At 51.8% G+C, this 12,895-nt stretch overlaps 1 protein-coding gene and 1 long non-coding RNA gene across 2 annotated transcripts; one reads left to right on the top strand and one right to left on the bottom strand.

Annotated features, from left to right (window-relative positions):
- Nucleotides 1-3,984: 3,984 nt before the first annotated feature.
- LOC137486271 (leucine-rich repeat-containing protein 14-like) lies at nucleotides 3,985-9,862 on the top strand. The gene is given in 7 exon segments (XM_068211469.1): nucleotides 3,985-4,420; nucleotides 6,763-6,868; nucleotides 6,871-6,963; nucleotides 6,966-7,301; nucleotides 7,303-7,409; nucleotides 9,287-9,719; nucleotides 9,722-9,862. Coding segments are annotated over 7 exon segments (1,590 nt in total). The 5' UTR covers nucleotides 3,985-4,046.
- A 199-nt stretch (nucleotides 9,863-10,061) lies between these two features.
- Nucleotides 10,062-11,453, bottom strand: LOC137486336 (uncharacterized). The gene is made up of 2 exons (XR_011005703.1): nucleotides 10,902-11,453; nucleotides 10,062-10,866 (listed from the first exon to the last, which is right to left on the bottom strand). It is a non-coding gene; the product is annotated as an uncharacterized lncRNA (long non-coding RNA).
- Nucleotides 11,454-12,895: the final 1,442 nt, after the last annotated feature.

Here is a 12,895-nt window from a genome sequence, read left to right as displayed (position 1 = left end):
CTGAGGAGGGGGAGGGTTGGGTTTTGGGGTTCCTCGGTCTGGTTTGGGGACACCCCTGGGGTGGGTTTTGGGGGGCCGGGAGGGGTCTCTGGGCTGGGTTGGGGGGATTTGGGGAGTCCCGTGAAAGGTTTGGGGGTCCCGGGGCTGATCTGGGAGAGGTTGGGGCGTCCCTGGAGTGGTTTTGGGGATCCCTGGAGTGGCTATGGGCGTCCTAGGCTGTTTTTGGGGTTCCTGGAGTGGTTTAGGGGGTCCTGGACTGGTTTTGGGGCTCCCCGGACTGGTTTGGGGTTCCTCGGCCGGATTTGGGGTCCTTAGAGAGGTTTTGGGGATCTCTGGAGCGGTTTTCGGTTCCTGGGCCAGGTTTGGGGTCTCTGAACTGGATTTGGGGGATCCCCGGTCTGGTTTGGGGTTCCTGGGCCGGAATTGGGGTCCTTAGAGTGGTTTGGGGATCTCTGGAGCGGTTTTCGGTTCCTGGGCCAGGTTTCGGGTCTCTGAACTGGTTTTTGGGGATCCTGAACTGGTTTTGGGGGATCTCTGGAGCGGTTTTCGGTTCCTGGGCCAGGTTTGGGGTCTCTGAACTGGATTTGGGGGATCCCTGGTCTGGTTTGGGGTCCCTGGAGTGGTTTTGGGATCCCTGGACTGGATTTGGGGTTCCTGGGCCAGGTCTGGGGTTCCTGGACTGTTTTTGGGGTTCCTGGGCTGGTTTGGGGAGGTCTGGGGGATCTCTGGACTGGTTTGGGGTGTCCCTGAACTGGTTTGGGGTCCCTTCAGTAGTTTTGGGGATCCCTGGACTGGATTTGGGGTTCCCGGACTGGTTCGGGTGGTCTGTGGGATCTCTGGGCTGATTTGGGGCATCCCTGGACTGGGTTTGGGGTCCCTAGAGTTGTTTGGGGGATCCCTGGACTGATTTTCGGGTTCTTTGGCCGGATTTTGGGTCTCTGAACTGGTTTTGGGGGATCCCTGAGCTGGTTTTGGGGGATCTCTGGAGCGGTTTTCGGTTCCTGGGCCAGGTTTGGGGTCTCTGAACTGGTTTTGGGGGATCCCTGGTCTGGTTTGGGATCCCTGGAGTGGTTTTGCGATCCCTGGACTGGATTTGGGGTTCCTGGGTTAGGTTTGGGGTTCCTGTACTTGATTTGAGGTCCCTGGACTGTTTTGGGGGATCCCTGGACTGGTTTTGGGGTGTCTCCAGACTGGTGTGGGGGTCCCCGGAGTGGTTTGGGGATGCCTGGATTGATTTTCGGGTTCCTGGGCCAAGTTTGGGGTCTCTGAACTGGTTTTGGGGGACCCCTGGTCTGGTTTTGGGGATCCCTGGACTGGATTTGGGGTTCCTGGGCCAGGTTTTGGATTCCTGGACTGTTTTTGGGGTCCCCGGGACTGGTTTGGAGATCCCTGGAGCGGTTTTCGGTTCCTGGGCCAGGTTTGGGGTCTCTGAACTGGTTTTGGGGGATCCCTGGTCTGGTTTGGGGTCCCTGGAGTGGTTTTGGGATCCCTGGAGTGGATTTGGGGTTCCTGGGCCAGGTTTGGGGTCTCTGAACTGGTTTTGGGGGATCCCTAGTCTGGTTTGGAGTCCCTGGAGTGGTTTTGGGATCCCTGGACTGGATTTGGGGTTCCTGGGCCAGGTCTGGGGTTCCTGGACTGTTTTTGGGGTCCCCGGACTGGTTTGGAGATCCCTGGAGCGGTTTTCTGTTCCTGGGCCAGGTTTGGGGTCTCTGGTTTTGGGGGATCCCTGGTCTGGTTTGGGGTCCCTGGAGTGGTTTTGGGATCCCTGGACTGGATTTGGGGTTCCTGGGCCTGGTTTGGTTTCCCTGGACTGGGTTTGGGGGATCCCTGGACTGGTTTAGGGGTCCCTGGAGTGGGTTTGGGGCATCCCTGGAGAGGTTTTCGGGATCCCTGGACTGATTTTGGGGTTCCTGGACCAGATTTGGGGTCTCTGAACTGGTTTTTGAGGATCTCTGGACTGGATTTGGGGGATCCCTGGACTGGGTTTGGGGCATCCTTGGAGAGGTTTTGGGGATCCCTGGACTGATTTTGGGGTTCCTGGGCCAGATTTGGGGTCTCTGAACTGGTTTTCGAGGATCTCTGGACTGGGTTTGGGGCATCCTTGGAGAGGTTTTGGGGATCCCTGGACTGATTTTGGGGTTCCTGGGCCAGATTTGGGGTCTCTGAACTGGTTTTTGAGGATCTCTGGACTGGATTTGGGGGATCCCTGGACTGGTTTTGGGGCATCCTTGGAGAGGTTTTGGGGATCCCTGGACTGATTTTGGGGTACCTGGGCCAGATCTGGGGACTCTGAAGTGGTTTTGGGGGATCCCTGGAGCGGTTTAGGGATCCCTGGACTGGTTTTGGGGTTCCTCGGCTGGTTTAGAGGGTCCCTGAACTGGTTTTGGGAGATCTGGGGGGTCCCTGGACTGGTTTTGGGGTCCCAGGGCCGGGTTTGGGGATCCCTAGACTGATTTAGGGGTTTTTGGGCTGGTTTGGGGGTCCCTGAACTGGTTTTGGGGTGTGTCTGGACTGGTTTTAAGGTCTCTGGACTGGTTTGGGGGATTTTGGACTGGTTTTGGGGTCCCTGGACTGGTTCGGGGGTCCCTGGACTGGTTTAGGTGTCCCCAAACCAGTTATGGGGTTCTTGGACTGGTTTTGGGGTCCCTGGACTGGTTTAGGTGTCCCCAAACCAGTTATGGGGTTCGGTTCTTGGACTGGTTTTGGGGTCCCTGGACTGGTTTAGGAATCTCTGTGCTGGCTTTGGGGTCCCTGGACTGGTTTAGGTGTCCCCAAACCAGTTATGGGGTTCTTGGACTGGTTTGGGGGTCCCTGGACTGGTTTAGGTGTCCCCAAACCAGTTATGGGGTTCTTGGACTGGTTTGGGGGTCCCTGAACTGGTTCGGGGGTCCCTGGACAGGTTTAGGGTCCGAGGACTGGTTTGGGGGTCTCTGGACTGGTTTAGGAATCTCTGTGCTGGCTTTGGGATCCCTGCACGGGTTTAGGGGTCTCCAAACCAGTTTAGGGGGTTTTTGGACTGGTTTTGGGGTCCCTGGACTGGTTAAGGGGGTTTTGGACTGGTTTTGGGGTCCCTGCACTGGTTTTGGGGTCCCTGCCCTGGTTTGGGGTCCCTGCCCTGGTTTGGGGTCCCTGCACTGGTTTTGGGGTCCCTGCCCTGGTTTTGGGGTCCCTGCCATGGTTCGGGGTCCCTGCACTGGTTTTGGGGTCCCCTGCACTGGTTTTTGGGGTCCCTGCACTGGTTCGGGGTCCCTGCCCTGGTTTTGGGGTCCCTGCCCTGGTTTGGGGTCCCTGCACAGGTTTTGGGGTCCCTGCACTGGTTCGGGGTCCCCTGCCCTGGTTTGGGGTCCCTGCCCTGGTTTTTGGGGTCCCTGCACTGGTTTTGGGGTCCCTGCCCTGGTTTGGGGTCCCTGCACAGGTTTTGGGGTCCCTGCCCTGGTTTGGGGTCCCTGCCCTGGTTTGGGGTCCCTGCACTGGTTTTGGGGTCCCTGCCCTGGTTAAAGGGGGTTTTTGGACTCATTTTGGGGTCCCTGCACTGGTTTTGAGGTCCCTGCACTGGGTTTGGGGTCCCTGCACTGGTTTTGGGGTCCTTGCACTGGTTTTGGGGTCCCTGCCCTGGTTTGGGGTCCCTGGACTGGTTAAGGGGTTTTTGGACTGGTTTTGGGGTCCCTGCACTGGTTTGGGGTCCCTGCCCTGGTTTTGGGGTCCCCTGCCCTGGTTTGGGGTCCCTGCACTGGTTTTGGGGTCCCTGCCCTGGTTTGGGGTCCCTGGACTGGTTAAGGGGTTTTTTGGACTCATTTTGGGGTCCCTGCCCTGGTTTTTGGGGTCCCCTGCCCTGGTTTTGGGGTCCCTGCCCTGGTTCGGGTGCGCCTCACTTGGGGATGCTCCAGGCCCCCAATTTTAGGCACTCTCCACTCACCCTTTCCCCCAAACCCCCGTTCACCTCCCTTCCCCCACCCCGTTTCTCCCCCCAGCTTCCCTCGGCGGCGGCGGCGGCGGCGGCCGGAAGAAATCCCTGGAATGTCCGGAACGCTCCCCCGAGTGCCGCCATGGCTCCGTCGCGCAGCCGCTCCACCCACATCCCGCCGTGCATCCCCAAGCGCCAATTCCCGCCGGGATATTCCGATTCCCTCCTCTTCCTCTGCGCCCGCCGCATCGTCGCCCACCACCCCCTGCCCGTCCTCCCCGCCCTTCCCGCCCACCTCTACCCCATCCTCTTCCAAGCGGCGTTCCTGGACGGAAGACCCCTGGTCCTGCGCGATTTGGTGGCCGCGTGGCCGTTCCCGGTGCTCAACTTCCAGCGCCTCGTGGGGCGCCAGGAGCTGCTCCGGGACCATCCCTGCAAGCTCTGCGTCCAGGCCGTCATCCTGGCCGTGGTGGCGCAGCTCCGGCGGCAGCTGGAGGAGCCCGGCCACCATTCCAGGTGGGTTCTTGGCGACTCGGCGATGGTGGCGACCTCCGTTCCTCCGGTTCCTCCATCGCTTTTGGTGGTTCCTTCTCGGTTTTGGGGGTTTTCTTCTCGGTTTTGATGGTTCCTTCCCATTTCCGATGGTTTCATCCCATTCTTGGTGGGTTTCTTCTTGGTTTTGATGGTTCCTTCCCATTTCCGATGGTTTCATCCCATTCTTGGTGGGTTTCTTCTTGGTTTTGATGGTTTCTTCCATTTCTGATGGTTTCATCCCATTCTTGGTGGGTTTCTTCTTGGTTTTGATGGTTCCTTCCCATTTCTGAGGGTTTCATCCCATGTTTGATGGTTTCCTCCCATTTTCCATGGTTCCTTCCCATTTCTGGTGGTTTCATCCCAATATTTGATGATTTCTTCTTGGTTTTGATGGTTTCATCCCATTTTGATGGTTTCTTTTCATTTCTGATAGTTTCTTCTCGTTTTTTGATGGTTTCTTTCCATTTCTGATGGTTTCTTCCTGGTTTTGATGGTTTCTTGCCATTTCTGATGGTTTCTTCCTGGTTTTGATGGTTCCTTCCCATTTCTGATGGTTTCATCCCATGTTTGATGATTTCTTCTTGGTTTTGATGGTTTCATCCCATTTTAATGGTTTCTTCTCATTTTTTGATGGTTTCTTGCTATTTTTGATGGTTTCCTCCTGTTTTTGATGGTTCCTTCCCATTGGTGATGGTTTCTTCCAGTTTTTGAAGGCTCCTTCCCATTTTCGATGGTTTTCGTTCTACATTTGATGGTTCCTTGCCATTTTTTGATGGTTTCTTCCCATTTTTTACCGTTTCCTCCTGTTTTTGATGGTTTCCTCCTGTTTTTTGATGGTTTCCTCCAGTTTTTGTTTATTCCTTCCCATTTTTGATGGTTCCTTCCTTTTTCTTGACTTCCTTCCAATTTTTGACGGTTTCCTCTCATTTTTGACAGTTTTCTCCTGTTTTTGATGGCTCCTTCCCATTTTCGATGGTTTCGTTCTACATTTGATGGTTCCTTTCCTTTTTTGATGATTTCTTCCTGTTTTTTTACTGTTTCCTCCCGTTTTTGATGGGTTTCCTCCAGGTTTTGTTTATTTCTTCCCGTTTTTGATGTTTCCTTCCTTTTTCTTGACTTCCTTCCAATTTTTGACGGTTTCCTCTCATTTTTGATAGTTTTCTCCTGTTTTTTGATGGTTCCTTCCCATTTATGATGGTTTCTTCCAGTTTTTTGATGGCTCCCTTCCCATTTTAGATTGTTTCTTCCCATTTATGATGGTTTTCTTCCAGTTTTTGATGGCTCCTTCATGTTTCTGATGGTTTCCTTCCCATTTTAGATTGTTACTTCCCATTTTTGATGGTTTTCTTCCTGTTTTTTCAAGGCTTCTTCCCATTCTTGATAGTTTCCTCCTTTTTTTTGATGGTTTCTTCCCATTTTTTGCAGTTCCTTCCATTTTTTGATGGTTCCTTCCCATTGTCCATGGTTTTCTCCCGTCTTTGATGGTTTCCTCCTGTTTTTCATGGTTTCTTCCTGTCTTTGATGGTTCCCTTCCTCATTTTTGATGGTTTCCTCCTGTTTTTCATGGTTCCCTCCAGTTTCTGATGGTTTCCAGGTTTTGATTGTTTTTTTCCCGTTTTTGATGGTTTCCTCCAGTCTTTGATGGTTCCTTCCCATTTGTGATGGCTCCTTCCCATTTTCGATGGTTTCGTCCGGCATTTGATGGTTTCTTCCCATCTTTGAATTTTTCTTCCTGCTCTTTATGGTTTCCTCATGGTTTTGATGGTTCCTTTCCTATTTTTGATGGTTTTTCATCTGGTTTTTGGAGATTTCTTCCCATTTTTGATGGTTCCTTCCAATTTTTTGATGGTTTTCTTCCCATTTTTCATGGTTTCTTCCTTTTCTTGATGGTTTCCTCCTATTTTTGATAGTTCCTTCCCTTCTTTTACACTTCCTACTTCTTTTTGATGGTTCCTTCCTGTTTTTTTATGGTTTCCTCCTGTTTTTGATGGTTTCCTTCCCATTTTTGATGGTTTTCTTCCTGATTTGTTTCTTCCCATTTTTTGATGGTTTCATCTTGTTTTTGATGGTTCCTTCCCATTTTTGATGGTTCTTTTCTATTTTTTGATGGTTTCTTCCTGTTTATGTCTACTTCCCACTTTTGATGGTTTTCTTCCCATTTCTGATCGCTTCCTCCATTTTTTCATGGTTTTTCTGTTTGATGGCTTTCTCCCATTTTCGATGGTTTCTTCCAGTTCTGATGATTTCCTCCCATTTTTGATGCTTTCTTCCCGTTTTTTGATGCTTTCTTCTCATTTTTGATGGTTTCTTCCCATTATTCCCAGCGCATGTCGCCTACGTGTACTGGACGTGACGGGAGTTCCGGACGATCCAGCCGGCCGCACTCCAGATGGGATGAGCACGCCCTGGTCCGGCACGGTGGCTTTTGGCCAAGGCTTTGCGTGGAGGTGTCCAAGCACCAGCGGGAGTTCCAGAGGCGCGGATCCAAGCGGCACAAAGGCCGCTCCGGAGCCGCCATTGCCGTCGGGCCGCTCCGCAGCCCCCGGGCGTGGACGTCCACGCCGACCTGTTCGTCAACGGAATGTCCTACGGAATCCTGCGCGACGCCCTCCAGACCGGATCCGCCAGCCCGCTGCGCCTCAAGTGCCGCGAATTCCAAGCAGAGAAGCTCTCCCTGGCCGGCATTGTGAGCCTGCTGGAAACTCTGGATCCCTCCTGTGTGCGGAGGGTGGATCTGCGCTTCCGGAATTTGGGATTGACCGGGCTCTCGGTGATCCTGCCGCACCTCTCGCGCTTCCCGGAGCTGCGCAGCCTCAAGCTCCAGTACAGCAACGTGGACGTGCGGCGCCCGACGCCGGAATCGGGCCATCGGAATCCGGTGCCTGGCCGGGCAGCTGGGAATGCTGCCCAGCCTCCGCGAGCTCAACCTGGGATCCTCCCGGCTCTCCGGGAATCTGCGCCAGATCCTCTGGTGAGTTCCCCACGGAGCAGGGCTCGGCCGGGCCCTTCCCGTGCTCCGCGGGGATTCCCAAGGGTTGGGGATCTTGGGGGTCTTTTCCAGCCTGAATGTTCCCGTGCTTCCGGGATTTCATGATCCCGATGTTGCCATGATTCCGTTATCCCAGTAGTTTGTAATTCAGTGATTCCATTTTCCCCGTAATTCCATGATCCCAGGATTCTCAAAAGCTGAACTTGACGATCTTGGAAGTCTTTTCCAATCTTCGTGGCCCCGTGATTCCAGAATTTTATTTTCCCAATATTCCCATGATCCCCACGATTCTGTTATCCTGACAGTTTATGACTCAACGATTCCATGATCCCATAATTCCACGATCCCGTAATTCCAGGAGTCTCAAAGGTTAGGCTCAATGCTCTTGGATGTCTTTCCCAAGCTGAGAGATCCCATGACTCCAGGATTTCATTATCCCAATATTCCCATGATTCCTTTATCCCAATAGTTCGTGACTCAGTGAATTCCATTGTCCCAGAATTCTATGATCCCAGAATTCTGTGATTCCAAGATTCTCAAAGGCTGAACTTGACAATCTTGGAGGTGTTTCCCAACCTCAGTGATCCCATCATTCCTTTTTCCACGATTCCCAAGGTTTGGGCTCGATGGTCTTGGAGATCTTTTCCAACCTTAATGATCCCAGGTTCCCACGATCCCATAATCCCAATAGTCCGTGACTCCATGATTCCATAACTCTACGATTTTGTAGCTCCTTGATCCCGTAACTCCTTGATTCGAGGATTCCCAAAGGTTGGACTTGATCATCTTGAAGTCTTTTCCAACATCAATGGCTCCATGACCTCGTAACTCCATGATCCCCTAATTTCACGACTCCCTGATCCCAGAATCCCAATAGCCCATGATTCCATAATTCCATAACTCCATGATCCCAAGACCCCAGAACTCCACAATTCCACAATTCCCTGGCTCCATGACCCCAAAATTCCCTGATTCTCAAAGGTACAACCTGACGTTCTTGGAGATCTTTCCCAACCTCAGCCATCCCATGATTCCATGATCCCGTGACCACGTAACTCCATGACCCCATAATCTCATGGATCCATCATTCCGTAACTCCGTGATCCTCAAATGTCAAACCTGATGGTCTTGGAGACCTTTCCCAACCTGAATCATTCCATAATTCTGTGACCCCATCATTCCAAAACCCCAGGATTTTCAGAGGTTGAACGTGATGTTCTTGCAGCACTTCCCCAACCTCAGTCATTCCACAATTCCTTGGCTCCGTGATCCCATCATTCCATGATTTTTCAAACCTTGACCTCGATGCTCTTGGAGACCTTTCCCAACCCCAGCCATTCCCTAACTCCATGATCCCATCATTCCAAAATCCCAGGATTCTCAGGGGTCAAACCCGATCTTCTTGGAGCTCTTTCAGAACTTCAGCCTTTCCACATCTCCGTGGCTCCTATAATTCCATTATTTTTCAAACCCTGAACTTGATGGTCTTGGAGATCTTTCCCAATCTCAGCCATTCCATAACTCCATGATTCCAAGACCACGTAACTCCATGACCCCATAATCTCATGGATCCATAACTCCGTAACTCCGTGATCCTCAAATGTCAAACCTGATGGTCTTGGAGACCTTTCCCAACCTGAATCATTCCATAATTCCGTGATCCCATCATTCCAAAACCCCAGGATTCTCAGGGGTCAAACCCGATCTTCTTGGAGCTCTTTCCCAACATCTCCCCCATCCCACGATCGCACGGATGCAACCCCAGCTCTCATTCCCCGCGTTTCCCCCCCGAATCCCAACGTTCCCAGCTGCCACAAATCCTCCCTGGGGCCTCACCTCTCCCTTTTCCCTCCCGCCAGCGACCTCCAGGCTCCGTTGGAAAGCTTGGAATTGGCCTTCTGCTCCCTCGTTCCCGCCGACCTCGCCTTCCTCTCCCAAAGCTTCCACGCTCCGGCCCTCAAAAGGTTGGATCTGAGCGGCCACGACTTCTCCCAAGGCCTCCTGGAGCCGCTGCGGCTGCTCCTGGAGGAAACCTCGGCCTCGCTGCTGCACCTGGATCTCATGGAATGCCGCATGGCCGACTCCCACCTGGACGCGCTGCTGCCGACGCTGCGGCGCTGCTCCCGCCTGCGCTTCCTGGGACTCTACGGCAATTCCCTGTCCACGGCCGCGCTCAAGGATCTGCTCCAGAAAACCTTGGAGCTGCCGGATCTCCACCTGGTCGTGTATCCCTTCCCCGTGGATTGCTACAAGCCGGAAGCCCTCCACGCCGAGTGCCGGGATCCCGCCGGATTTACGAGGAGCCCATGGACGGTGAACGTTTGGCGGCGGCGACGGCGGAGATTTCCCAGCTGCTGGCGAATTCCGGAGAACCGACCTCGTCTGGACTTACAACCCCCTACGGCCACGGAACCCTGGACTATTTCTCCTTGTGATTTGGGAAAAGCTCGGAGCCTCCGTAGCGGAAAAGCGCCGCCGCTGCCTTCCCAAAATCCGGGCGTTCTCCGCCTCATCCCGGTGCTTTTTCCGCCTCATTCCAGTGTTTTTTTCCCTTTTATTTCGGTGCTTTTCCACCAGTTCTTGGTATTTTTTCCAGCTCATCCCGCTATTTTCCCTCCCCATCCCAAGTTTTCCCCCTGATTTCGTAGCTTTTCTGCCACCTTTTGAGTTTTTCCCTTCCCATCCCGATAGTTTTCCCCTCATCCCAATATTTTTTCCTTCCATTTCATTATTTTTCCGCCTCATCCCGATGGTTTTCCTCCCATTTCATTATTTTTTTCCAACCCATCCTGGTGTTCTTCCATCAGGATTGGCTTTGCATGGCCAAATTCCAGGGGGCTCCGGGGCTGGATTCCATGGGAAGCTTCCGGAAGCTTCTCCCGTGTCCGGCCGATCCCGTCGGGAACGGCGGCGACGCCTCTGGAGTAAGAATTAAGTCGGGAGAAACCAATCCAGGCACAGATGGAATTCTGGAGCAGGAATTTTTAAAAGGAACTACTCCGGAGATGATTCCAGGGTGCTGGAGTGGAAATTCCCAAAATTCCGTGGCACATCCCACAGGAGGCTCATCCTGGAGCTGGATCTGTGGATCCATGGAAAAGGAGCAGATTCCTGGGAGGAATCCTACGGATGAAAAAAACCTGTGGAGCAGGGTATTCCCAAAGGATTGACCCCTTGGAAAAATCCACGAGGAATTGTCTTCCATGGGAACGACGCGTTGGAGAAAATCCATGGAAAAACTCTTGCCTTGGGATGGATTCGCGTTAGAAAACGCATGGAAAACTTACATTGGGATGAATTCATGGAGAAACCCATGGAAGACTCGCAGTGGGATGGATTCACCCTGGAGAAATCCATGGAAAAACTCTTTCCCATCACCGAGAAACCCATGGACGACTCGCTGTGGGATGGATTCACCCTGGAGAAATCCATGGAAAAACTCTTTTCCCATCACCGAGAAAACCCATGGACGACTCGCTGTGGGATGGATTCACCCTGGAGAAATCCATGGAAAACTCCCCTGGGATGGCCTCCAGTGCTTCCATAGGGATTGAGGGAAAGCCGGGAACGAGGGAATTGGGGGAGGGAAAAGTTGGATTTGGGGTCTTCTTATCCTGCTCTGATTCCATTGGAAATAAACTCATCCTGCCCCAGATCCCGAGTCTGTTGTGCCCGGACGGGATTTCCCGAGGGATCTCTCCCGATCCTTCTCCCGATCCAAGAATCCTCCGTTATTTTCCTTCATTTTCCACCTCATTTTGGTCGTTTTTCCACCTCGTTCCAGTTTTTTTTCCCCTTTATACCGCTTGCTTTTCCACCTCATTTGGGTGGCTTTTGCCTCATCCCAGTATTTTTTCACTTTTTTCCCATTTTTCCACCTTTTCCCAGTGTTTTTCCCCTCGTCCTGGTGGTTTCCAGCCTCAGTTTTCTGTTTTTCCCCCTCATCCCACTGGTTTTCCACCTCATTTTTGGTGCTTTACAGCTCATTTTGGTACTTTTCCCCTCATCCCATTATTTCTCCCCTCATTCCCATGTTTTCTCCCTCTCCTTTCGATTATTTTCCACCTAAATTCGGGAGATTTTTACCTTACCCAAGTATTTCCCCCCTCATTCTGGTGGTTTTCAACTTCATTTTAGTATTTTGGGCTTTTATTCTGTTGTTTTTCCACCTAATCTTGTTTTTTTTTTTCCCCTCCTAATCTTGGTGTTTTGGCCCTTACCCCTCAGATTTCAGCATAATTTTGGTATTTTTTCCCTTTATCCCAGTGATTTTCCCACCTCATTTTCATAGTTTTTGCCTCATCCCAGTGTTTTCCCATCAATTCCTGGTGCTTTTCCACCTCATTTTCCTGGGTTTTTACCTCATTTCAGTGCTTGTTCCCTCATCCTGGTGCTTTCCCCCCTCCTTATTTATTTTTTTTTTATTTTTCACCCAATCTTGGTATTTTCCCCCTTATCCCCCTGGTTTATCCCCTCATCCCCGTGTTCTCCCCCCTCACTTTGGTGTTTTCCCCCTCATCCCGATATTTTCCCCCCTCATTTCCCAATTTCCCCCCTCATTTTCCAATTTCCCCTCTCATTTCCCCCCTCATTTCCCAATTCCCCCCCTCATTTCCAATTTCCCCTCTCATTTCCCAATTTCCCCCCTCATTTTCCAATTTCCCCCCTCATTTTCCAATTTCCCCCCTCATTTCCCAATTTCCCCCCTCATTTCCCAATTTCCCCCCTCATTTTCCAATTTCCCCCCTCATTTCCCAATTTCCCCCTCATTTCCCAATTTCCCCCCTCATTTCCCAATTTCCCCTCTCATTTCCCAATTTCCCCCCTCATCCCGATATTTTCCCCCCTCATTTTCCAATTTCCCCCCTCATTTCCCAATTTCCCCCCTCATTTTCCAATTTCCCCCCCTCATTTCCCAATTTCCCCCCTCATTTCCCAATTTCCCCCCTCATTTCCCAATTTCCCCCCTCATTTCCCAATTTCCCCTCTCATTTCCCAATTTCCCCCCTCATTTCCCAATTTCCCCTCTCATTTCCCAATTTTCCCCCCTCATTTTCCAATTTCCCCCCCTCATTTTCCAATTTCCCCCCTCATTTTCCCAATTTCCCCCTCATTTCCCAATTTCCCCCCTCATTTTCCCAATTTCCCCCCTCATTTTCCAATTTCCCCCCTCATTTTCCAATTTCCCCTCTCATTTTCCCAATTTCCCCCCTCATTTTCCAATTTCCCCCCTCATTTCCCAATTTCCCCCTCATTTTCCAATTTCCCCTCTCATTTTCCAATTTCCCCCCTCATTTTCCAATTTCCCCCCTCATTTTCCAATTTCCCCTCTCATTTCCCCCCTCATTTCCCAATTTCCCCCCTCATTTTCCAATTTCCCCCCTCATTTCCCAATTTCCCCTCTCATTTCCCAATTTCCCCCCTCATTTCCCAATTCCCCCCCCCCATTTCCCAATTTCCCCCCTCAT

The sequence above is a fragment of the Anomalospiza imberbis genome, chromosome 1, assembly GCF_031753505.1.
Source record: "Anomalospiza imberbis isolate Cuckoo-Finch-1a 21T00152 chromosome 1, ASM3175350v1, whole genome shotgun sequence".
Classification (NCBI taxonomy): Eukaryota; Metazoa; Chordata; class Aves; order Passeriformes; family Viduidae; genus Anomalospiza; species Anomalospiza imberbis.
The sequence above is the reverse complement of the archived record's forward strand: the minus strand, read 5'-3'. Positions and strand labels throughout refer to the sequence as shown.